Source organism: Vulpes lagopus, chromosome 8, assembly GCF_018345385.1.
Source record: "Vulpes lagopus strain Blue_001 chromosome 8, ASM1834538v1, whole genome shotgun sequence".
Classification (NCBI taxonomy): domain Eukaryota; kingdom Metazoa; phylum Chordata; class Mammalia; order Carnivora; family Canidae; genus Vulpes; species Vulpes lagopus.
Genome location: NC_054831.1, coordinates 105,822,042 through 105,848,803, shown reverse-complemented (window position 1 = coordinate 105,848,803; position 26,762 = coordinate 105,822,042). Strand labels below are relative to the sequence as shown.

At 41.3% G+C, this 26,762-nt stretch overlaps 1 protein-coding gene across 2 annotated transcripts; it reads right to left on the bottom strand.

Annotated features, from left to right (window-relative positions):
* Positions 1-8,557: 8,557 nt before the first annotated feature.
* UTP15 (UTP15 small subunit processome component) lies at positions 8,558-26,720 on the bottom strand. 2 transcript variants are annotated; one of them, XM_041765598.1, is made up of 13 exons: positions 26,666-26,720; positions 23,212-23,376; positions 21,689-21,781; positions 21,408-21,592; positions 20,183-20,361; positions 19,471-19,596; positions 17,704-17,839; positions 15,400-15,484; positions 14,024-14,173; positions 13,258-13,359; positions 12,707-12,840; positions 12,472-12,530; positions 8,558-11,768 (listed from the first exon to the last, which is right to left on the bottom strand). In XM_041765598.1, exons 2-13 carry the CDS (start codon positions 23,299-23,301, stop codon positions 11,554-11,556), a joined length of 1,554 nt encoding a protein of 517 aa, XP_041621532.1. In that variant the 5' UTR covers positions 23,302-23,376; positions 26,666-26,720; the 3' UTR covers positions 8,558-11,553. The 2 variants fall into 2 exon arrangements, with proteins under 2 accessions (XP_041621532.1, XP_041621531.1); XM_041765597.1 differs by lacking the exon at positions 26,666-26,720 and adding an exon at positions 26,150-26,211.
* Positions 26,721-26,762: the final 42 nt, after the last annotated feature.

Here is a 26,762-nt window from a genome sequence, read left to right as displayed (position 1 = left end):
CTCCTCCAAACCCCGCCACAATATCATCTTGTTCACTGCGGCTCATTTTGCAGCTGAGAAGCCAGGGCCCCACCCGCCTTCCTGCGTCCCCAAAAGATATCTGCATTCAAACTCCAACTTTTCTATTTTTTAAATTCTATTTATTTATTTGTGAGAGACAGCGCACTGGTTTGCTTTTAGGGAAAAATTAAAAGCAGGCTTTAACTTTATTTTTATTTATTTTTTTAAGCTTTTATTTATTTATTCATGAGAGAGAGAGAGAGAGAGAGAGGAAGAGACCCAGGCAGAGGGAGAAGCAGGCTCCCTGCGGGGAGCCCCATGCAAGACTCGATCCTGGGACCCCAGGGTCATGCCCTGGGCTACAGGCGGACGCTCAACCACTGAGCCACCAGGTGCCCCAAAACTCCAACTTTTCTAACAAGAAAGTACTCTTTATGCTTAAATTCTCTCTTTTCCATCCCACCTAGAGTTATTAGTAGGGACCCCCTACAACATGCAAAATAGGATCCTGGAGGCCCTAAATAGATGACACACTGGAGCACGTCCTAATTGTCTACGGCGTAAAGATTGTCGATAGAAACTCTCTTGCCTTCATCTTTTAAATTTTGAGGGCTTCAGAATTAGCTGCGCCTTGTGAAGTGCAAGAGGACACAGAAAAACGAGGAGAAACTGCCCGTGGAACCACACGGTGCTCAAGGACATAAATAAGCTATGGTGGCTCAGTCAGTTCACCATATGACTCTTGATTTTGGCTCCAGTCATGACCGCAGGGTCCTGAGTTCAAGGCCTGCATCAGGCTCCACAATGAACACAAAATCTGTTTAATAATGTCTCTGTCTCTCTCAGCCCCTCCCCTTGCTCTCACACACACTTGCACCCTCTCTCTCCCCACTAAATACATAAATAAAATCTTTTTTAAAAAATATATATTCTCCTGGGACGCCTGGGTGGCTCAGTGGTTGGGCATCTGCTTTCAGCTCAGGGCATGACCCCGGGGTCCCGGGATCGAGTCCCCCATCCATCGGGTTCCCCACATGGAGCCTGCTTCTCCCTCTGCCTGTGTCTCTGCCTCTCTCTCTGTGTCTCTCATGAATAAATAAATAAAATATTTAAAATACATGTATTTTTATTAATTCCCTAGAACACTCACGATCTATTCCAGGATTACAAAATACATAACCAACAAACCTCATTTGCCATCATTCTCTCAGTGGCTCCGCTGCCCAGCTCTACTTGCAGAGCTCAGTGCCTGTTTGGCCAGCCGTTCGGCACGGTCAACACAAGCCACTAACGTGACTTTAAGGGCAAATACAAAATGAAGTCCTTGAAATATTGCTTATTACGAAACATTGCATTCTTCTTTCACACAATCTAAAGTGTACCAAGAAACAGGGTAAAAAAATTAAATTAAATTAAATTAAATTAAACTAAATTAATTAAATTAAAAGGAAAAGAACCAGGGGAAGAGTGTTCTGGAGGAGAGTGGATGCGGTCTTCCCTAAGACCTTCAACGTACGCACTTGACTTTGACCTTTGATGCGGGGATGGTGCGACCAACCGCATGCACCGTGGTGAGTACACATCACCCCGCGAGATCAAAGCCTCAAGTGTGACGTACCATTAATCACACCAAACACTTATTTGCTTTTCTGTTGGCTTCCAAATGCAATTGTTTCCCTCCGAGTTAAACATGCCTCATGGCACAACGCTGATCCGAATCTGCGCGTTTGGCAACATGAAAGGGAGACTTATCATCTTTTGTCCATTGTAGGGAGTGTTTTTCTCCAGCCGAAATGACCAACTGGAATTAAAAGTTTGTTCTGTCCTCCTCTATCAACATTGCCAAACCCTGCAGTTCGAGCGTGAGTAAGGAAGAAAGAATGGCCTGTGTTTGTTCACTAGATTAATTAAAGCATAAGGCCTCCTGGGGAAAGGGACAAAGTCACAAACACATTTGAAAATCTGAAAAAAGCTCAGATCTTCACTCCAAATAATACACATTCACTCATATTCATTGCATTTTGCACTTACCTCCCAGGGGCTTTTGGCTGCCCCCAAAGACCATTAGTGGCCTACAGATTAAGAAATCGCACACTGGAGGCACCTGGGTGGCTCAGGGGGCCCAGGTCATCATCCCGGGGTGCTGGGATCGAGTCCCGAATCGGCTCCCCGCTGACTGAGGACTCGGCTTCTCCTCCCCCGTCCCTCTCCCTGCTCGTGCTCTCTCTCGCTCTCTCTTTGTCTTTCCTTCTCTAATAAATAAATAAAAATCTTTCTTTAAAAAGTCTTAAAAAAATACTCACACATTGGAAGAAAAACTTCACAAAGTATGGAAATTAAATCACTTCTATTTCTTGATGGCAACAATAAGAAGTTGAACAGCCTCTTAATGCTCATTATTAATGGAATTTTATTATTTTATTTTATTTTATTTTATTTTATTTTATTTTATTCCTTATTATATCAGCATCACATTACCTAAGATCAAAAACCATGGGGCACCTGGTGGCTCAGCAGTTGAGCATCTGCCTTTGGCTCAGGGCGTGACCCCGGGGTCCCGGGATCGAATTCCGCGTCAAGCTCCCCACATGGAGCCTGCTCCTCCCTCTGCCTATGTCTCTGCCTCTCTCTCTGTGTCTCTCAGGAATAAATAAATAAAATCTTTAAAAAAAGATAACATTTTGAAAGAGAACTTAGTAACAAAAGACGTCTCAGAGGTTTTGCAGATCCTTCTTCCACTGGTCGCTTACAGAGAGCTCGTCCCTAATATCGCGCAAACTATTTGGTAGGCAGTTACTACCTAAAACCTGTAAGAAAGACACTCATACAGCTCAACAGCAAAAAAAAAAAAAAAAAATCATATTTAAAAAGAGGCGGACACCCAGACTAGACGCTTCCCCGAAGAAGGCACACACAGGCCAATGTGTACGGAAAGGTGCTCGGTACCATCGATCACAGGGGGGACGCGAACTGAACCGCGAGTAGTGCCTGAAATTGGAATGTAGGAGCTGAAACAGGCTGTTTGTAGAATCTCAACTCTTCCTCCGACACGAAGGGAAACATCTCAGGGGTGGAGAAGCCCGGCCTCCAGGGGCTTCCCGGGCACCGGGAGGTGGGCGGCCTCGCTCGCCAACCACGCAGCCCCTCCGTGGGCTCTGAGGCCGAGCACGTGGCCCCGGGCCATCCCGAGTCCACGGCAGACAGCCAGGCGGTCCTCGGGATCACCGACCGGCCGCCCTCGACAGCTGCCAGGTCGCCGAAGCCCGGGAAAGACTCGGGAGCCACCACCGCCTGGAGGATTGTAAGGAGATGCAACAACGTGCGGGCCCGGGAAGGGCCTGGAGGAACTGGTACATCTTAGGGACGGGCCGCACCGACGTGGAGTCCCTCGTTCTGACCCTTGTCCCGCGGTTAGCAGCCCAGGTGGTCACCGCCAGGGGAGACTGAGGCAAGCCACGCCGTTCCCAGAACTTCTGGACGGGTCTACAATGATGTCAAAATAAAAGTGAAAAATAAACTCTAGGGACACCTGAGTGGCTCAGTGGCTGAGGCCTGCCTTCAGCTCGGGCCCGATCCCGGTGGCTCGTTGCTGGTCATCGTGGCAGGAGACGGAGACCCAGTGAACCATGAGCTGGATTTGAAAGCTCCTGTGACACGTGGCACAGTGGCACTTCTGTCCGTATTGCATAAGCCAAAGGCAAATTACATGACCACTTCCCGATTTCCAGGGTGGGGGTGGGGATTGTCCCAGCAGGAGGAGCGGCTCCAGGCCTCGAGGGAAACCAGATGTCCGGCCCTGCGAAGCCCTTGCCCCGCCTCCAAGGAGGAACAGCAAACACCTTACACAATCGCACAACCCACCAAAAAGAGGTTTGTCGCTAGCTGTGTCATGCTGGCCTCGGAAAGTCAGGCCGAACATTTTCTTCCCTAAGTTTTCCATCAGCTTAAATACGTGAGAGTTTTCTGCTCCTCGGAAGTTATAAAGAATTCACTGACAAAAGCGTCTGAGTCCGGAGCTGCTCCGAAGATGCCCTCAGCGACTACCTGGCTTGGTGTTGTTTCCTGCTTCTGGCGCTCTGGAGCCCGCTGGGTTCATTCACATTTTCAAGAAGAGTATCCGTGTCTGCGGAGAAAGGGGAACCCTCCCACGCTGCTGGTGGGAGCGCAAACCGGGCAGCCACCCTGGAAGCAGCACGGGGTTCCTCGAGAAGAGACGCTGCGGCGATTGCACTACCAGGTGTTGAGCCAAAGGATGCAAGGATTCCGAATGCCGAATTCGCAGGCACCCAGATGCTTACGGCACTATCTGCAGTCGCCAGACCATGGGAGCAGCTCAAGTGTCCACTAACTGATGGTAAAGGTGGGAGCTGCATGTATAATGGAATATTACTCAGCCGTCAAGAAGGAGGTGAAATCCTGCCATTTGCAACGACACAAGGAGCCAGAGAGCATTACGCTAAGTGAACTGTGTCATTCAGAGAAAGACCAATGCCGTATGGTCCCACTCCTATGTGGAATTTAAGAGACAAAACTAACAAACGTGGGGGCAAAAAAAGAGATGGAAACCACGAAACAGACTCTTAACTGTAGAGAATGAGCTGATGGTCACTAGAGGGGAGGTGGGGGCGGGGGGCTGTGCTGGTCGTGATGAGCACCCGGTACTGATGGAAGCACCGAGTCACTCCACTCCCGAGACTAACAGAACACTGTGTGTTAACTAACTGGAATTTTAATTCAAAAAAAAATTTTTTTTAAAGTATCTGTGTAGGGCAGCCCGGGTGGCCCAGTGGTTTAGTGCCACCTTCAGCCCAGGGCGTGACCCTGGAGACCCAGGATCGAGTCCCACGTCAGGCTCCCTGCATGGGGCCTGCTTCTCCCTCCCCCTGTGTCTCTGCCTCTCTCTCTCTCTTTCTCTCTGTCTCTCATGAATAAATAAAATCTTTTAAAAAATAAATAAAATAAAAAGTATCCGTGTAATCCAGATTTTAAAATATATTTGTATAAAGTTTTGTCCAATACTCTTTTAAGCTGTTTAAATTTTGACTACATCAGTGGTCACTTCTCGTTCCTTTTAAGTGGTTCATTCTTTTTTCTTTCCAGCTTCAGGGAGGTATAACTAACAAAGAAGAATTCTATAAATTTAGGGTATACAAAGTGATGATTTCATGTGCATATACAGTGAAACGATCACTACAGCCAAGCTGATCAACATGCCCGTCACCTCACGTCGTTACCACCTTGCTTTTAATTATGTTTAATTTGTATTAATTAGTACAGAAACATGCATTCGCAAAAACAGTAATTTTGATGAAAATAGTAACAGAAGCTCCTCCGGAGTGGTTGTGAAGATTGAATAATAAGTTCATATGGAAAAAAATAAAATAAAATACGTAAGTTCATATGGGAACATTGGTGAGGACAGTACTTTGGTTAAGTATATTGCTAGTGTTAGCCATTGTTATTATTAATTATGTGTATAATTTCCCAGTTTTGATCACCCTGGTACTTACTGTTAAAGCGGAATCACACATGATCCTCTTTACTAATTGGCCAGAGGGTTTCCTATCCTTAATAACGTACTGACTTGTAATATATTCACAGGTAAGGAAACTTGCTGAGTTGTGCTGAAGTCGATGAATAGGACCTTATGGGGGAAAAGCATGTGCACAAGCCCATGGCAGTCTCTTAGGTCACAGAATAAGGAAACAGGCTATGATCACTAAATTTTACTGCGATTGTCTTCTCTTTTTTATTCTCATTTTTTTTTTTTTGTTATCACCTGGATCTTTTCCCACTAGAAAATAAAAACCGGTTAGGCAAGGGAGCCTTGAAATCTTTTATCTTAAGTAGACAACAGCAAAAGGAAAAAAATCTGCCCACTGCTTTCCACGTGATTCCTATGAGGACACTGTTTTGACTCAGGTTGTTTTTTTTTTTAATTGGAAGCACTTTGTATTTGTTAATACAATATATCTCTTAATACACCTGAAACTAATACAATGCTATATGTCAATTATATCCCAGGTTTTTAAAAAAATTGAAAAAATATATCGCACGTGAGTCCATTGCTTTATAGTCATGTTAACATAAAATTGCCAACACTTGTTAAATTAACATAGTTTGTATTTCTAGCCTTTTGGTCAATGAAGTCATTGCACAGTCCCAGCTAATAAGGAAAGTCTGCATTCATAACTATGTTTAAAGACATAAACAGCCCCATTTGAAATTCCTGCTATAAGACTAATCCAATAGGACTAACATTTTACTTTTGCGACTAAAGGAGTCAAGCTCTTATTTGCATATATTGCGAATCATAACATTTACTTTCAAAATGCTTGGAAGCAGTCTGTCTCTCGTCCTCAGGTAACCATACTCCTTGTTTTATTTAGTTTTTAAAGATTTTATTTATTTGAGAGGGAAAGAGAAAGAGCGAGAACATGAACAAAGGGGAGGGGCAGAGGGCAAGGGAGAAGCAGGACTCGATCCCAGGACCCTGAGATCATGACCTGAGCTGAAGGCAGACGCTTCATCGACTGAACCACCCGGGTGCCTGTCTACCCCTCATTTTATAGTTTATGTGATTAACTTATTTAGAAAACATCCTTTATAACAGGATAGAAGGAAAGTTTCAACCCAACCGTTATCTATGTGGTCCAAACGTTGTCGATCAGGGGAACCAAGGAAAAAGCCTCCCAACTAATGCAGGACAAGTTGACCTCTCATAATCGCAAACGTGTGGCGAGCCCAAGAAAGCAGGCAGGACACCGTCCGTGTGTCCCCGCGCTTGTCCTTGCAAGAGTCCCACAGCGGAGGGGCTGCTGGCGGCCTCTAGCAGATGGGGACGCCGAGGCAGCTGGGCCTGCCCAGGATCCCGCAGGACCGAAAAGGCTGATCCTCAGCTCCAGGGCCGGGGTGGCCCAGCTTCCTTTCTGCGGCTCAAGTTGGCGCCCACTAATGGCCCGGGGCCCAGCTCGCTGTGGCAACGCGCATCCTGGTTCTGCAGGGTGGGCGCCCACAACAGCTGCTGGACAGCGGGCTCCCCCGGGCCCCGGGATGCGGCCGCCGCCTCGTGGGACCAGGCCGGCGAGCTGGCCGGGCCTCAGGTGGCCTACGGAGCCATGCCGCCCTCCCCTCGGGCTCCAGCAGGTGCGGGGGCGAGCCTGGAGCTGCACTACCCTCGGGGAGGCCTCACTGTGGGCTTTCCTGTCGCCCGGCTGCACCCCTAACGCTCCACCCGGTCGGTCACCGTGGATCACCACCCCCCCACCCCGCCCCTGGACATCCTGTCTCCTGGCTGCCTGGCACTGTCCCCAACATCCCTCCGTCGTAACTGTGGGCCCTTCACCAGCACCCCTACGTGTCCCCCACCGCTGGCACATGCGCAGACCCAACGCCACCCAGGCCAACAGTGCGTGGATTCAGCCAGGCAGCTGCTGCCCTAACTCCCCCGGCTGCGATTTGTCACCCGTCCTGGCCACACGCGCCAGCCCAACCACCTCATCCCTTTCCGGATGATGTCGCGCTCACCACTGGAAACCCCGAGGCTGGCCGGCCGTGCCCCGGGGTACCTCACATCCACACCTCCCGGCCAAATGTGGAGAGGAACACGTGGCAGGCAGACAGGCCACTCTTCAAACCCAGGCCATCGACTTCGTGTGGGCCGAGGGCCGCTGGTGAGCCTGCTGCATTCTCTCCTCCTCCTTCTCCCCAAAATAGTAGCTAACAAATATCCTGGACACTTTTCATTCTCACAACGGGATGTTGTCTGATGAACAGATGAAGAAAGGTCAGTACAAAATGGTAAAGTCACTTGCCCAGACACATGGCTGGTTACTGGCTGAATCTGACCCAGGCCCATGGCTCTGAAGGCTGAGCTCTCGACCTCTCTAGGAGCGGATCTTGTCTTCGTTCGCTCACTCCCAACACTTTGAGCCTCCTCCTCCTCCTCGTTTTGCTGGTCATCTGGTTTCCACCAAGGTGGCCAGTGAAGAACCCCCGCAAGCCCGCCCCATCATATCTACATGCCTAATGACATCTGTGCCCATATACTTTGCCTTCCCCCTTGAACCATACCCGAACTACTCCTTCTCCTAAGCTAACCCTTCTGTTTGGGTACTCGACCCCAAATCCCCTCCCAAAAACATCGTCCCAGCAATTGGCCTCCCTCTCCCACGACTAGCTGTCCCGTCTGCACGAGTATCCTGGTCGGCACATGTTCTGTAATTCTTTCCAGTTTAAATCTTAAGTGAATTACGAATCTCAAAACATTAATGCTCAGTGGAAGCCAGCCCCCAATCCTAAATTCTGTGCGATTCCTTTTAAAACTGTAGCAAATGCACACTAACCTGCGGATCAATGGTGGCACAGAGTTTACTTGACATCCAACTCTCCCAAGTAGAACAGAAATTCCAAGAGAACGGGGATTTGGTCTATAGGGTTCACTGTAACACCCCCAATTTCCTGACCCCTAATGTGTGCCTGAATAAATACCAGGATCCGTGAATTAGCATCTTTGGAGCTACTTGGTTGTGAATGAAGGAAACCACTCACACGCATCTAAGCAAAAAGAATTTATTACAAGGATTCCAAATAGTCTCATGGCTCCGAGGGAAACACTAAGGTACAGCCAGAAGGAAAACGGAACCGCTGGGAACCCGGTCTCTTTTCTATCCTGCCCTCCTGAGGCAGGATGGCTTGGTCTTGCAGATTTTCTCCGGACTTAGTTTCCTTCTCCTTTCTTCGCTTTCTTTGCTGATGATCCAAAAAGCATTCTCAGAACCCCACATTTGCCAAGATTAAGAATTTGGGGCGCCTCGGTGGCGCATAGAAGCGTCCAACTCTTGCTTTCAGTTCAGGTCATGATCTCGCAGGGTGGGATTGAGCCCCATGTCCAGTACAGAGTCTGCTTCAAATTCTTTCTCCTTCCTGCTTCTACCTCTCCTCACTCTAATAAATAAATAAAACCTTTTTTTTTTTTTAAAAAAAGAATTTGATTATAATTCCTAGTTACTACTCCCGGCTTAGCCTGGGCTTGAGCCAGATATACCACCCCTGGTCTAGGTCACTATCCAGGGAAAGAAGCACGCAGCCTAGTCACAGTAAGTGCCTCTTCGTGGCTGAGGGAACATTTTATTCATTGGAGAGACAATTTAGTTACTTGTTAAAGTTAAGCATTTGAAAACTTTCCTTAAAGTTTTAGATTTAACTTATATTCCATCCATAATACTAGTTCATTTTAATAATCACTTTCAAGGGGGCCTTTAATTCATGTTTCATAAAGTAGATTTAAGTTGAACACACTAGATTTAAAATTTTTTTAAACAAATCCACTTACAATCCAAATTCCTTTAAACAATAGCATTTATACACTTAAGATGTTTTTCTTGTAATAGCACTTCAAATGCTTGATCCAATAAGCAGAACCTTCCCAAGTGCTTAACTCTTACAATAAGTGTACAATGAGTTCCTAAGTTCTCTGGGACATATCAAGATTTTTGCAGTATTTTTCAACTAAAATTCAGAAGCCTTAATATCTGTCATTTTATATTAGAATCCAAAGGCCAACGCAACACACCATAATATGCCTAATATGCCAATTGTGTTTAAATACTTCAAATAACAAATACTTGTTTGTCCCAATGAATATAAAAACTATTCCTGAAATTACTATACAGTATCAATGGCTATGGGAATTGCAAAACCTTTCTGAAAATTCATCTTCATTCTAGATTTCATTCAAGAACCGCAGCGCTCTGTGAAGTCCTGTTAAAGGAACAGGAGGCTTGGCCCCAGAGGCCAGGTGGGTTCACAGTGCCGGGATGATGAGGGACTCAGGCCTGGGGGAAAAGTGGGCTGACCACTGGAGCTCATTCAGCATTAAGTGACAACACCAACACTGGATGGCTGTGATGAGACTTGAATAAAATAATGTATGGGAAAACTCTTGTCACGTGTTGCACACTTGATGGCAGCTAGTTTTAGAATTTTCAACTTCTAATTTTTACTAGTATACAGCATACTTAAAAGTTAAATACTTTTAAAAGCTTTTAAATACAAAATTTACTTAAATAAATTAACCCTTTTAACATGAAGACAGGGTTTCTGACCTTATCTAATCTCATAATTACTCCGGGAAATAAACTCCTGGTTTCTTCATAAGCCACTGTGCATTCACCAATTCAAGAAAGGGAAACTAGACCCTATTTTTGAGCACATGCCCTTTCCAGACCACAGAAATATTCTTTTCTGCCTTAAAAAAAAAAAAAAAAAAAAAACCCTGAATTCACAAAACTAAACTCTAAGAGGAGATTCCCATTGCATAATCTTCCTTAAGTTTTTTTTTTTTTTTTTTTAAACACAAAGCAGGTTTCCTTACAGATAACTACTTGAGGTGGAATAGGAACTGGGAAAAGGGAGAAGTAGCAAGTGTGAAATCAGTGTCCTAAAACAGTAGCCAGTGACTATTCATGAATTCACATATCTCAGAGCCAAGAAGAAAGAATATCTTTATAAAAATGTGGCTTACATCGACCTTTAAAAAACAAAAACTATTTTCCAAAACAAGCTACTCTATCTTTGAGTTCTAAAATACAAGATGATTGTGGAGATTAGAGAAACAAACTCTAAAGACTGATTACAGAAAGTGGTTTTCAGAAGGGTAGGAAGCTGTAAGAGAAGCTCCAAACATATGTATAAAAGGTTGAAAGGCTATTTAATTACAAGATAAATGGCAAATTTTATCACTCCTCGAACCTGAAGTTGAAAACTGGGCAGAAAAAAAGCTGTGTATCAAGAAGGAGAAAATTGTGGTCCGATAAGGTCTATCTGTAGACCTTGTTCTGGTAAGAATGGTCAAGATTAAAGGAATGGAAAGAATCTGGAATGGACAGCACAATTTTTAGGTATCAAATCTGCCTCATCACACTCTTTGAATACATGTTCTAACTAATTCAGAGTAAATTGTTCAAAGCTGGCCACTGATGTGTCACATGTGGAGCAGATGCAGTCCCATTACCGGCAGAAGCGGGAACATGGGACCTAGGATAAACAATAACATCAAGGCAAGGGAGGCGAGATCAGCAGGGCTTGGAAATCCCACACTGATTAGAGGATTTATTTCTGTTGCTGTTTCTGTTGTTGTTGTTTGTCCAGGAGAAAAGTAAAAAATAATGCCCTGCCCCTTTGGCAGGATTCCCAGTTGAAACCCATTCCAGGGTTCTGAAGGCCTACCCAAATGTTGATACAGAACTTTGCTGTATTAAAATTAATATCACTTTGTCCAAGGTGGACAATACACTACGACCAAGACAACTCAGATCTTCTAGCCGAAGATGCCATGAAATAATTCAAAGTATTACATGGAAAACCATGTCTTACAATAGGTACTTATTTACCAATTCTAGATATTCCAGTCTCTTCCATCAAACTGCTTCTGTGAATACTTTTTTGGGCTTTTGTTTTGCTTTGTTTTTACTGTATCAGAGATTCTCTTTCCAATAGTTAATAGAATCAAATCTATTTCAAGTTAGCTGTTCTTACAGGTCTCATCAGACACTACGATTCCATCTTGTTCTCTAGAAATCCATCAGATGTATGCTGCAGCACAGAAGTGCTTTCTTTCCTTGTCATAGTAGCAAAAAGCATATCCATCATCCCTAAGGTTTCTAGTAGTTCTCTCTGGTAATCAATCTCTTTTTCTACGAGTCCTTGAAGTAACAAAAACTTTTTATCAACTACGGGTGACTGACCAATCACAGGAAGATATATATCTAGAAAGAGAGAGAAAACACATTAATTAGAGGTACTTTTCTAATAAATGAACAGCAATAGTTAGAAAAGGTATGAAAATATTAAATATAAACATACTGAAAAATCTGTACTTATTTTATAATTTATGATTTATAGAAAATAATCCAGCTAAATAATTTTTTTTTCAAAAAGAAGTACTTCTAGAAAGTACAGTGTGGAGTTCTGACCTACTTTCATTTTCCCCTTAAAAATTATAGATGTCTAAACAAAAATTGTTTGATTTCAATAACTCTAACTTTAGCAATTCAGAGTCAAACTACTATAAACATTTTACTTCCCTTAAAAGGCACTGATTTACTGTGGTTGTTTTCTTCATGACAATCGCTACTGGAGAATTCATAAAAACAATGTATTGTGATCTATGCAATTTCATTATTTGACATCTCTAGTGCTGCAATTCAAGTTTTTTTTTTTTTTTTTTTAAGGTTTCACATATTTATTTGAGAGAAAGAGCAAGTGAGAGAGAGAGAGAGACAGAGAGAGCACCAATGGGAGGGGGGGCGGCGCAGAAGGAGAGGGAGAAGTAGACTCCCCACTGAGCTGGGAGCCCTACGCAGGGCTCGATCCCCAGACCCTGAGATCAGGATCTGAGCCCAAGGCAGATGCTTAACTGACTGAGCCACGCAGGTGCCCCAAATTTTTCAAGTTTTAACAACTACTTACCAATAATTATTTCCGCAGCATTGATCAAAACAGGGGCAAATCTTGGTTGAGACAGATTCCTACAGAGCAAAAATTATTTTATGAAAAGTGTCAACTTTAAAAATATCCATAAAATAAATTTTAAATTGTTCCATCAGTTCTCTTCTAAGGTCAATATAAAAGTAAAGGTCTCTCTTATTTGAGATAAAGGAGGAGTTCAGATGCAAAATGTATGTTTCATAGACCTAAAACATACCGTATCAAAAAATTAAGAACACGACTGATTTCCTTTTCATCCCGACCTGCAAGGGCATTTGCAAGGACTCCTCTTCGATTTAGCTCCTTTATGATGGAAACTGTAATCTCAGGTGTCTTTATTGTACAACTGGGCTAGAAAAATTTTCAGTAAACATGAGCAGGTAAGACAGCGCAGGAAACAATGATAGTCTTAGAACTCACTAACCATTACCAAATTTAAATAGGTTTATATCATTACAGTTTTGAGTTGCGGTAATACACAATTAATAAAATGATTCTTTTAAAAATATGCTCCTCGTAGGTTTAGCAACTGTAACAGATGTACCACTCTGGCGGGGGGAGTGGGGGTGGGGTTATTGATAATAGGAGAGGCTATGATTGTGTGGGCACAGGGAGTCTACAGGAAACCTCTTACCTTCCCCTCAATTTTGCTGTGAAGCTAAAACTGCTCTAAAAAATTAGTCTTAATTAAAAATATAAACACACACACGCTCTCTCCCTCTCACAGGGATAGCATATTGTATATATGTATATATGCTTCCCACTCACCTCAAGGACTCTGTCAAGTGCCTTAGAGACCCGGAAATTTTTCAGATCCCTGTCATACAATTCTAGGTGTTTCTTTGATGGCCTGTTGATCAAAATGTCGTCCTGTATTACAAAGTAAATTTATAAAGAAAAATCAGTATCTGCACAGTTTCATTCAAAATAAATTTTTTCATTGTGGGATTTTATACTAGGATGACCCTGAACTATTTAATAAATAATGGGCATATCCCCAGAATGCAGACTAATTAAAAATGGAATAATTTGCTACATCAATGTGTTCTTACTCTCCTATGATTTAACTTAGAACACATACACAATACCTCACTCTGGGCAAACATTAGAAAAAAACAAAAATGGGAGAGACTGAGATCTAGTCCCAACGACTCTGATTACCAGTAATGAGATGCTAGATCGACCAGAACTTCTATCTCCATCTTCTCAGATGCCAAACGGGGACATAATAGGCTCTACTACTGTTCAGGGTTGTTTAGGAGATCAAATTAGATAGTGTGTCAAAGACATTGTTTTGAATATGGTAAAATACTAATATGTAACATTGTTACGATTCAGGGTATCAAAGTAGACCTCATTCCCCATTACTTACTAATAATGTCCCCAATCTAGCAATCTGCAAAGAATTAAGGTAGAGAAAAGCAAAATAAAGTTAAATCCCATGTGAACTACACTTTCCAGTAATGTGCAGGGATGGACCTGCCTACTCTAACAAACTACACCTTTTTAAAAAATGTAAGAAATATGCAAATACCCGTTGCTTCATGTAACTTTTTCCTTTAATAAAAGTTCGATATGCAGGCCTCCTTCTCTTGGGAAAAGATTCCTTCTTTGCTTCAGATTTCCGATGTTTCACACTCAATATTCCATTGGTCATTCCGACAACTATCGTCTCATCTTCGTGCTATAAACAATTAGAAAAATAAGTTACTCTATTCCTAACCCATCATTTAGCTTACTTTTTCTTCAAAATACCACTTCTAACATGTTTTCTGCTTATCCATACTTTCACTAAGAGTTCCACTCAGATATAGATACTCTGCCTAACAATAATCTGTGCAAAAAGTTAGAACAAATAATTTTTTCCTCCAGGATACTATTATATTGATAGTGTTTAAATTATCACTGGCAGTTTGAATAATAATACAGTTAATGACATCTTGGGAAACTTCTAAAATAATTTTTTTTTCTGCATCCTCTTATTAGAAAAAGGATCATGTGATGGCATGACTTTCCATAATCTTGCCAAGAAAATATTTTGTAATCAGCTTTTCCTCTTCTTCTTTTTATTTATTTATTTATTTATTTATTTATTTATTTATGATAGTCACAGAGAGAGAGAGAGAGAGAGGCAGAGACATAGGCAGAGGGAGAAGCAGGCTCCATGCACCGGGAGCCCGACGTGGGATTCGATCCCGGGTCTCCAGGATCGTGCCCTGGGCCAAAGGCAGGCGCTAAACCGCTGCGCCACCCAGGGATCCCAGCTTTTCCTCTTCTAATTCAGATTTCTATATGATGTATTCAAATATCCTCTTTTCAATGGCTCAAGAAATTTGACAGCGGACATCCCAGAAAAAGCAGTCAACAAAGACATACAAGTTCACTTTGTTACTTGCTTTTCTCACTCTTTTTTTTTTCCCTCAGAGAGCCAACTTGATTTTCTAGAGTATGTTAACTCTAAGTTAAATGTGTTGAAAGATTTATCAGTTTCCCAGATCCTGCCGTTCATGGTAACAATGCCTATAGCTATACTTGATTTGAAGGTGTATAGTGAGCAAGATCTAAATCTCAATTCATACTAAATTATTGAGACAAGTCATATAATACAAATTATCTTAACTATCTAATATGGTAAGAAGAAGACTGGGGTGCCTGGGTGGCTCAGTTGGTTAACTATCTGCCTTCAGCTCAGGGCATGATCCCAGTGTCCTGGGATCCAGCCCCATGTCAGGCTCCCTGCTCTGAAGGGAGCCTGCTTCTCCCTCTCCCCCAGCTTGAGTTCAATCTCTCTGTCAAATAAACAAATAATATCTTAAAAAAAAAATTTACTCACATACAAAGATAAACCCTACAATTCCATTTTACTTTAACAAAGTTAGTGAAAGCTTTAAAAAGAATAAAAGTACTCACCGCAAGTGCAAGACTCAAAATTGAAGCTGCATAATCAAAACTGTGGACTACTTTATAGGAAGTCGTACTATATACTTTCACCTTCCTAAAAAGAAAGAAAAGAAAGAAAGAAAGAAAGAAAGAAAGAAAGAAAGAAAGAAAGAAAGAAAGAGAAAGAAAGAAAGAAAGAAAGAAAGAAAGAGCAAGCTTTGTTACAAATCACCTTGGAAATGAGTGTAAAATGCAAATTTCCTATTTTTTAGAAACTCAATATATAAATATTAAAATTTATAAAGCAATGAAGAAAAATGATTAACAATATTAATTACAAACTAATTCCTTACTGAATCTAAAAATCAACTGTTAGCAGTAGCTATGTTTATATAAAGACAAGACTAGCCACCAAAAGGACAGACCATGAACCACTGTCACCTGAAGATGAAACTTGAGAGTAAAGAAAAGGTTTCAAAGTACACTGGGAATCAAAAGAGCAGGGTTTCTCAACATTACCATGATTACCACCACAGGCCAGGTAAGTCTTCGTTGTGGAGGCTGTTCTGTGCGTGGTAGGCTGCCCAGCAGCATCTGCCAACTACCATGAACAGAGCCAACTCACATTTGATTTTTAAGGGACATATCTAAAAATCAAATCCTAAATTGCCTAGTAACACCATTTCAGGGAATCTGTTACATATTTACATAATAAATTCCTTTGTGTTAAAACTATATTCTAGGGCAGCCCCGGTGGCCCAGAGGTTTAGTGTCGCCTTCGGCCCGGGACGTGATCCTGGAGACCTGGGATCGAGTCCCGTGTCAGGCTCCCTGCATGGAGCCTGCTTCTCCCTCTACCTGTGTCTCTGCCTCTCTCTCTGTGCCTCTCATGAATAAATAAAATAAAATCTTACAAAATATATATGTGTATGTATATGTATATATATATATATTCATTTATATATATTCTAGCTTTTAAAACATATATACTTTTTAATGAACATACTGAAAAACCAAGGCTTTCCATAACAACAAAAATAGAAAATACAGACATAAAATAATCAAAAACAAATAAATATGACTACTAGAAATGCGCCATAGCTCCAGCCACATGCTACTGAGTACTTGAAATGTGGCCAGTGGAAATAAAGAACCACATTTTTAATTTTGATTTTAAATAAATTTTAATTTGAAAACTGAGGTAGTGTAAAAATATTTTTCTGTTAAACAACTACATTTCACTTTAATCACTATAAAATATTATTACTGTATCATAGGGCATGTATTGGATGCTTAACTGATCTGTCTTGGTAATATTTTTACATTGATTACATATCGAAATAATATTTTAGATACCCTGAAATAATTTTACTGAGTTCTTTTTGCCTACTTAATGTGGCTACTAAAACATTTAAAATTTTATATGTAGCCTACATCATATTTCTATTGGACACCACTGTTTTAGAACATTAACTAATGGAATACTACTAATTGGAAATATAATATCTGAGGGGCGTCTGGGGGGCTCAGTGGCTGAGCTTCTACCTTCGGCTCAGGTCATGATCCCAGGGCCCTGGGATGGAGCCCGCATCAGACTCCCTGTTTGATGGGAAGCCTGCTTCTCCCTCTCTACCACTTGTGTTCTTATGCATGCTCTCTCTCACACATAAATTTTAAAAAAATCTTTTAAAAAAGAAAAAAGATAAAATTTTAATCACATAAATGTATATAAGTTTTCACATGAAGTTTCAAATTTTGAAGAATATAAGCTAGAATACATACATACACTCATTAAATTTTTAGATATACACATACACAATAAGGATTTTTAAAGAAATCACAGAATGAGAGACTAATTAAAAAAAAAACAATGTTCAAATGGTTCAATAAAATTCCTTAAGTATATACGCTGAAGCACTTTTTTTTAAGATTTTTAAATTTTTAAAATTTTTTTAGATTTTATTTATTTATTCATGAGAGACAGAGAGAGATAGAGGCAAAGACAAGAGGCAGAGGGAGAAGCAGGCTCCATGCAGGGAACCCGATGGTGGGACTTGATCCTGGGTCTCCAGGATCACGCCCTGGGCTGAAGGCAGCACTAAACCACTGAGCCACTGGGGCTGCCCTGAAGCACTAACTTATGTCAAGCAAGAAAATAAGTTTGCTGTGTATGAATAAAAAAAGATCAAAACTAATTTTCAACTGAAAATATTTTTTCACAGAAATTTGACAGAACATTTACTTTATCACAAATACTTCAGAAATAACTCATTTCCTCAAGCAGTAAATATCCATACACCAGTAATAATAAAGAAAGAAAATTAAAACGCTAACCTATCCAGGGACCCAGAAAGTAACCTCTGTCCAGAGCTGCTCAGATATAAACACGTCACAGTTTTATGATGATTTTTCAAAGACACTAGTAATTGTCCTCCTTTCAGCATGTCCCAGATTTTAACATAACGGCCTCCTACAAGAAGAAATAATCATTAATTTGAAATTCTGCCTAATATTTAGTATTTTAAAGATTTGAAAAGCATTCTACACTGGACAGGGCACAGCATGGAGGTGAAGTGAGGGGTCCCAGAGCAAAACTGCCTGGTTTCAGTGCTGGCTCCATCACTCAGACTTTGAAACTGAGAATAATAATAGTTCCTACCTCAAAGAACTGTTATGATGATTAACTGCATGTTTGTAAAGTTCACAGAACTTCCCAGCAAAATAAAAAGTATAACCAAAAAAGATTACGAGAATTGTAATAAAATCATTTGGCAAAAGAAATTTTGGGTCACTATGGAAATGAATAATATAGCTTTACTTCCTAAACATTTTGTGAATCTCACCAAAACTAAAAAAACTTCCCTAAAACTTCTACTCGAAGAGTTAGAAGGTTCCTTAAAGGCAATTCACTCTAATAGTTTAAAAACAATTCTTTTAATACGGCATCTTTTATTTCAATGAAATGTGAAGCAAAAGTCTAGAAGGTAAAACAGGAAAATGAGTTTGAGAGGGAGGAGCAAAGGTCTTACCTATCCTAACTGGGAAAGGGGCACATAGGCCAGTTCACAGTCCCTGTCTCACCACCTGTGGCAGCTCACGAGAGAGCATAGTTTAAAACAACTGATTCCGTCCAAGCTCACATTTCCAAAGCCTACAGGGGCTGAGTGAAGGGACTGCCCAAGATCGTACAATTAGCTAGTGACACAGAAGAGATGCCCATTCTCCCTGTTCAACTTGAACTTATTTCCGTTTCTCAAAATAACAGCAAGAAAAATGGATACATCTGACAATGTTATCAACTTATTTTGAAATTAAAGAGGTCCTGGGGAAGAAATATAAAACAGGCTAATTTTTATTTGGATTTTGAAATTGAGAGAAAAAAAGGCTACACACACAGTCACACATATGCTATAAGTTATACTACCTACGTATCCTACTGTCAACACATTAATTTTGACATGATAAATGAAAAAAGTCAATTTACTCTTTCCATTCTAATTTTGAAAATGCTCTATGATCAACATAACGAAAAAAGACGTCAGTTACAAGTTGATGTAAACTGTGTCAAGACCCCTTCTGACTCCACATTATATCCTCCTCCAGAATTACTGGCTATTTTCTGGGTAAAGTCATCTCAATCAAGAGACACAGAAAAGAGACAAATCTGATTCTAGAATGAAAAGGACTGTGTTTTCAAAAGCTGTCACAGATCTCTTCGGTAGGGATAAACAGGAATACAACCTGGATTTCTAGGTTAAATACACAATGTAGTAGACTCTCAAGTCCTAGGATTTCAGATCTATCACTTTATCTTGTAAAAATTAGTTTAATAACTTTTATTTCCGTAGCTGCAAAATATGGAGAAAACTACCTACCTTCTAGGCTCAATAATATGTATATAATAGCACAGTATCTGGCTCACCCTCCGTACTCAATAAATAACTGCTGGCCTGCCCTACTTATCAGTTGAGCAAAACCTAGGTATGCAATTCAAGGGCACAGTGTTAAATTATAAGAAGTAACTAAAAAAAAAAAAAAAAAAAAAAAAAAATCACTCATTCGAGATGACCAACAATATTAGTAAAGCAATTTTTAAAATACCTGCTGATGCCAGAAGTCCTCCAGAGGGAAAAAGCAGGACACTTTCCACTGGCTGCCCATGCTCAACAGAGATCACACTCTGGTTTGTTCGTGCATCAAACATCTTCACAGTATGATCATATGACCCTAAAATGTCAATTTTTGTATTATGTGAACTTATTATTTAAAACAACAAAAACTAAGTATGTGTGTTTATCCAAATATAAATTTTAAAAGGAGAAGAGGCTTAGATGAAATTTTAAGGTGTAATAAGATGAAATTTTAGATGTAATAATGTACACATATGTACATTCATGAAAACAGAGTATTTCCATACTCTCTGGTACTACTGTTTTCTGAAAAAGCATTTTACTGTACTATATTATACTATACTACATTATACTAGATCTTAAACTATTCGGATCTTCAAGCTATCATCACTACTGAATCATGTGGGAACCTTTGCACAAGCACCCACAAACACTCTACGGCATTATCTTTGTTTCTTGGCTGCTGTGAAAACCATTACAGTTCTGACACTCATGTTTCCAGGGAAGCCTGATGCTTCCAAATGCTGTTTGGAAGACAGTAAGAACAATCACCAAAAGAAAACAACTGGAAAAACAGAAACATACTCCTTTATAAAAATGTTTAAACTGCTCTATCCCAAAACAATATCAAATTATATCACAATTAAATTATCCATTTCAGGAGGGAAAAACAGTTCACCAACCTGTTACAAACAGATCTGGGTTCAGTTTGCTAGCACATCCACACCTCACATAATCAGAATGTTCTTTGAATGTCACAATTTCCTTGGAGTTTGGAATATCCCACAATTTAACTGTATAATCATCAGCCCCAGAGACCACATGATATTTGTCAGCTGTAAAATCAACTGTGTGAACTGCTCTAAAAAATCAAGAATCAATATATTAAAAAGCAAGAAAAAAATTATATCTCTGGCATCTTCTAACATAAAAACATTCCTTTTCTCTAAATAACAAAAAAAGTAGCTCAGAAAATCTTTAAAACAGGTGTTTGTCCCTAAGCCAATTTAAAATTTTAAATACCTCTACTCTATGAAGTTAATATAAACAGTCTTAAAATTATATCTTCTAATATGTTGACAATTCTACAAAACTCAATGAAAGTAAATGTTCTACAGGTTGGAGCAAAGGTACTTTTAATTTAAAAAAATTTCAAAACGGACAATTAATTACAAAATCCTAAGACAGACTTGTCATGAAGTAGTATCATACTAAGTGAATTTGTTATTCTTTAAATGTTTCCCTGATGAGGAAAGATCCTCCTGACAATATACTATAAAAAACAATTGAGATTTTAAATCAGTAGCAAACTTCAGCAATGAACTAGGTAATCTTGATATAAAGTTATAACTGCCCTGGCCATTTAATTTACTAAGTGGCAAAATATTAACTTCAAGAAGAAAAAGAATCAACCTTTCAAACCTGACTTCAAAATAAGAACCTCTAATGTAGTCCAGATTAGTTCTGATTTATAGTTATAGGGTTGCCTTTGGATCAGTGGTTTATAACCTGGCCTGGTCACAGAACTCACAGATTAGGCAAAAACTATAGGAAATCTTCCTAGACAAACGTACATTTCTCGAAATGTCACATACAATTCTAGGGAATTCATGAGCCCCGTCAAACTGGACCATACAACTGGACCAGATGAAGTACTCTATTGTAGAACCACCAAGAAATAAAGGATACACTGGTACATAATCTTCATAGAACTGCTCTGTGTTTTTATTCAAAGCCCAAAAAACAAACAAAAACTGTCTATATGGTGACAGATGTTAACTAGACTTTTTATGATCATTTTGCAATAGACACAAATATTGAACATATGCCCAAAACTAACAATGTTTTGTTCATTATACCTCAGGTTAAAAAAAAAAAATGTAAACATTTTTGAACAGTGGCTCTTACTTAGTATGACCTTCAAACTGCCTGAGGGGAGCTCTCCCACTTATATCAAAAAGCTGAACTCCACCATCTTCACTGCCAGCCACAAGCAGTTTACCATCCTGACGAAAAGTAGCACAGTATGCTGTGTCTTTAAATCGGGAAAAGGTTTTTATAGGTTCTTGAGAGTACCGGCCATAAATGTGAATCTACAAAAAGATAAAAAACGTAGTATTTGACCAGATGGCTCAAGATCAGTAGCAAATATAAACTACATAAAGGAAAAACAAACTTAATATATTTACCCTTGAGGAAGCGGTGACAGCGTAATTGTACGGAGGCTGCGGAGAAAAATCTACTTTTGACACTGCACCAAACTCCTTGATTTGAACAGGGGTCTTAATAAAAAAAAATAATAATACAGGAGATTAACAGAGTTACAATTGGAAAGACCTTTTAAGATTACATAATTTCTTATTGATCATTTCTCTTTGCTCTTAATAACATTTACTAGGATGTATTTAGTAAAGAAGTATGATAAAAGCAAAAAAAAAAAGAAAAATTCAAATCCATCACTCAGACTATCCTGGTTGCCATTAAAGTAGATAAATATATGGCTGGAAAACCATACCCTACTCTTCCTCTTCAGCAATAGAGTTTTCTGTGATTATTACTGGGGGGAAAAATAGTTATGCCTGTACCAGCATACATTTAACCATGTATTCTGTAACTGACACAAAGATCATACCATGCATGCAGGCTGTTCTGCACCTTGCTTTTTTTCACTAACACATCTTAGGTAACTTTTCATATGCTCAACAGATTTGCCATCCGTTAAAGGATACATCATAATTTACGTTACCAATCTACTACTAAAATACAGAGATTTTTCCAAAATTTCTAGTATTAAAAATAATACTTTAATAAACACCTACATACATACATCTTAGCAAATTTGGGGGAGTATAATCATTAGGTTCCAAACTGCAGAATTTACATGGCCAAAAGATATTTTTATCATAATGTCAAAATGCCCTCCAGAAAGTTTACATCACTTTTCCTCCCTCAAGTAGCAATGATGATCAAAATTTTTCATTTGTGTCACTGTAACAGATGAAAAATGTATCCAAATTACTGTTTCAATTTACACTTTTTAAATTAGGAGCAAAGCTGTAGCTCTTTGTTATATTTACTGGTCATTTAAATTTCTGATTCCAGGAGCACCTGGGTGGCTCAGTCAGTTACCCGTCGCCTTTGGTTTAGGTCGTGATCCCAGGGTCCTGGGATGGAGCCCCACATCAGGGTCCCTGCTCAGCAGGGAGTCTGCTTCTCCCTCTCCCTCTGCTGATACTCCCTGCTTCTCCTCCCTCTTTCTCAGATAAATAAATAAAATCTTATTTTAAAAAGTTTCTTGTCCCATAAGCCTCCCATCCCAATCTTTTTCCATTTTTCTATTTAATTGTTCATTTTCTTAAAAAAAAAATCATTTCCGAGCCTTTGTAGACAGTCTGGAAGAACTAATTCTGCATCACTTCTTAGTTTGAGAAAAGCAAAAGAAAAAAATAATGCAAGATTCAAATTCAAAAATTTATTTCACTTGGCATCCATTAATCATCTGTTTATTCTCTGCTAGGCAGTTGTATGATTAACCAATACGGACTTTTATTTTAAAAATTCCAAGAAAAACTATCAGATATCAAATTTCCCACCCAACTAAACTGCTGATAGATTCTTTTTAGTTATTAGTTCTCTATTAGAGTATCACAAGTGTAACAAATGCTGGAGAAATAAGTATAAACGCAAACCCTTCATTACCATCTACATTTACCTTATAGTTGTTCCAGTACAGTGTGTCCTGGGTGATTTTTTCACCAAGTACAGGATACGTCTGAATAGCTGCAGGCTTGTACCCAGACATAATTTCATTCGGTTGGACTGTTATCCAAGGATAAATAGTTGAAACTGACGTTAGAAATAAGTGACTGCTTTATGTCTGAAAAAGAAAATATTTTATATATATTATTTTCAAACCTGTATAGTTACCATTTACACGCTGTGTCTTTTCAAAGGACTGTGTAGTAGTGACCAATAAACTATTTAATTCTAACACAGAAGAAACAATCTAGAAGAAGTAGAATACAGATAGGGCTACCAAAGCGCACCATCCATTCAGTTATACACAAAACTGCACACAAATGTTCTCACACTTAACTAACCAATTTATAACACACGGGAATACATCTCGCTTAGCCACCCAGTAGCCAAAGCAGAAGTAGTCCACTGGCCTAGACTGTTAACAACGCAAAAACATTAACGTGAAACTGCAAATATAAGTCTCCTGAAACTAAATCTAGGATGACATTTAATTTACTTGAACATGGTCTAGGGTCTTAACCTCCTGAAAGTCTTACAAATACCAAAAAGGAAAACAAAGCTAGAGACGCCTGGGTGGCTCAGTGGTTGAGTGTCTGCCTTAGGCTCAGGGCATGACCCCTAGGGTCCCTGGATCGAGTCCTACATCGGGCTCCCTGCAGGGAGCCTGCTTCTCCCTCTGCCTGTGTGTCTGCCCCGCGCACGCGCGCTCTCTCTCTCTCTCAAATAAATAAATAAAATCTTAAAAAAAAATAGAAACAAAGCTAATATTCTAATATAGAAGCTTAAATTTAAATTTAAAAGCTTAAAAATAGGGATCCCTGGGTGGCGCAGCGGTTTGGCGCCTGCCTTTGGCCCAGGGCGCGATCCTGGAGACCCGGGATCAAATCCCACGTCGGGCTCCCGGTGCATGGAGTCTGCTTCTCCCTCTCTGTGTGACTATCATAAATAAATAAAAATTAAAAAAAAAATTTAAAAAAACAAAAAAATTTTAAAAAATAAAAAATAAAATAAAAGCTTAAAAATAGGGCAACCCGGGTGGCTCAGCGGTTTAATGCCGCCTTCAGCCTCGGGCCTGATCCTGGAGACCCGGGATTGAGTCCCACGTCAGGCTCTCTGCATGGAGCCTGCTTCTCCCTCTGCCTGTGTCTCTGCCTCTCTCTCTCTCTCTCTCTGTCTCTCATGAATAAATTAATAAAATCTAAAAAAAAAAAAAAAAGATGGATGTTCATTTTTTTAAAAAGCTTAAAAATAAAAGGTAATATTCTGATGCAGCTCAAATTTAAAAGCTTAAAACAAACATTTTTTAAAAATTAAAATGAAAAGAAACAAGAATAAAGCAATTCTGAAATTAAATTCTCAATTTAAATGACAGAATAGGGGACGCCTGGGTGGCTCAGCAGTTGAGCGTCTGCCTTCAGCCCAGGGTGTGACCCCAGGGTCCTGGGATCGAGTCCCACATCGGGCTCCCCGCATGGAGCCTGCTTCTCCCTAAGCCTGTGTCTCTGTGTCTCTCAGAATAAATACATAAAATCTTTAAAAAAATAAATAAATGACAGAATAGGATACAAATGAGTTATAACTTTTAACTGACAGGGAATTAAGCCAAAATGTCTCTCCAGGACTATTCAACTGCAAAAGAGATTCATTTTATCTGTGGTGCAAATCATCATCTGTTTCAAAAAGCCTGAAAAGAGTGCACCAATAACACCAAAATAAATAGGTCTGACATTTTCTAAAGGTTGTTTTGATGAAATATAGCAACCAACGATCAAAAGGAAACTGTTCTGTGCAAGTACCTACAATATATAGGACGCTGCTCTAGGTTCTGGACGGACAACACTGAGTAAAACAGTGCCCTCACACCCTCCGATATTTTCCATTTTAGCTGGTGAGTAGCAGAAGCTAGGAATATGGAATTTGCCTTGACTTGTCCTTCCTCTTCACTTTTAACACCCAAAGAGTTAACAAGACATGCTGATTTTACCTCCCTAAACTACAACACATCCACTCCACCTGGTTCCACTGCTCCGATCTAGACCTTCCCATCTATAGAAACAGCGCAACGTGAGGTCTCCTTGACTCCCTTGCCCATCATCTAAACAGCCTTCAGCAAGACCTGACTACACAGCAAATCAAGCTTTTGCTACAAAGCACAACACTCCCTGAAAACAAGGGTCCGACCTGCTCAACACAGCCTATGATCTGGCCCTACCTAACTTACCTTTTCAGCTTCACCCCCTTGCTATCCCTTTAACACACCCTCCTCTTTCTTCTCTGTCTTTGCTCATCTGTCCTCTCTGCCAGGAGTGAACTCTTCTCTACCCACTTTTCTTATCTTTTAAAATTCTTTTTTTTAAATTTTTATTTATTTATGATAGAGAGGCAGAGACACAGGCAGAGGAAGAAGCAGGCTCCATGCCGGGAGCCCGACGTGGGACTCGATCCTGGGACTCCAGGGTCCCGCCCTGGGCCCAAGGCAGGTGCTAAACCGCTGAGCCACCCAGGGATCCCTCTTTTTCTTCTTCTTTTTTTTTTTTTTTTTAATAACAAACACCCCCCTGCCAAATAATTATAGGTACAATTTTCTGTTTACGAACGAAAAGAAGAGACTTTTTTGGACAAGGGAAAAGCACTTCACTTACTTCGGGTTTGAGGTCCGTGTTTCCTATCATCGGACACCTTGCAAATACTCACCTGTAGAAAGCCTTCCAGGCTCAGCGGCTGCCCGAGGAGGAAAAAGGCGCCGGCCTCCCCTCCCTCACTGCATCACAGGCAAAACCACCCCTTACTACAGCAGCCGCGGCGGAGTTCAGAGCTCCGCCTGCAGAGAAACCCCTTAGAGCTCTAACAGGGGGCAACCCCGGGGGGGGGGCTCAGCGGTGGGCACCTGCCTTGGGCCCAGGGCGCGACCCCGGAGTCCCGGGATCGAGTCCCGCGTCGGGCTCCCCGCAGGGAGCCTGCTCCTCCTTCTGCCTGCGTCTCCCTCTCGCTGTCTGTGTCCTGCGTGAATAAATAAATAAAATCTTTACAATGAAGCGGCTGGCGGATGAAAGGGAGGAGCGGCGCGGCGGTGGGGGGAGGGGGGCGCCCCGACGTGGAGCCGGCGAGGAGGAACGCGGCCCGGGAGAGACGAGAGCGGGGGCGGCCGCCGGCGCACGCGGGGCGCGCAGGGCTCGGGGCCGAGGCTCCGCCCTCCCCGCAGCCCCGAGGCCGCCCGCGCTGCCCGCAGCCCGCGGGAGCGGCCCGACCCCGGGGACCCGCGCGGGCGCGGTGAGCGCAGACACGCGGGAACGGAGCGCCCCGCGGGGACGCAGAGCCACGCGGCCGGCAGCCAGGCTTGGCGGCGGCTGCGAAGCCTGCCCCCGCGGCCCTCCCCGCGCCCGCCGCTCCCGGCGCCCCGGGCTCACCTGCCAGGACCGCGCGGGCCTCCCGGGGAGCCGCCGACACTCGGCATCCACGCTCGGGCGCGTCGCACAGCAGTGACGCAACGACGTCGGCTGGCGC

Excerpts from the sequence above, each read along its gene's own strand:
- UTP15 (XM_041765598.1), bottom strand. The coding sequence starts at position 23,301 with ATGTCTGGGTACAAGCCTGCAGCTATTCAGACGTATCCTGTACTTGGT. Across the intron at positions 12,841-13,257 it reads CACTTGACAGAGTCCTTGAG|CCCAGTTGTACAATAAAGAC; the intron begins GTGAGTGGGAAG and ends AAATTTTTCTAG. Across the intron at positions 12,531-12,706 it reads GTTCTTAATTTTTTGATACG|GAATCTGTCTCAACCAAGAT; the intron begins GTATGTTTTAGG and ends TTTGCTCTGTAG.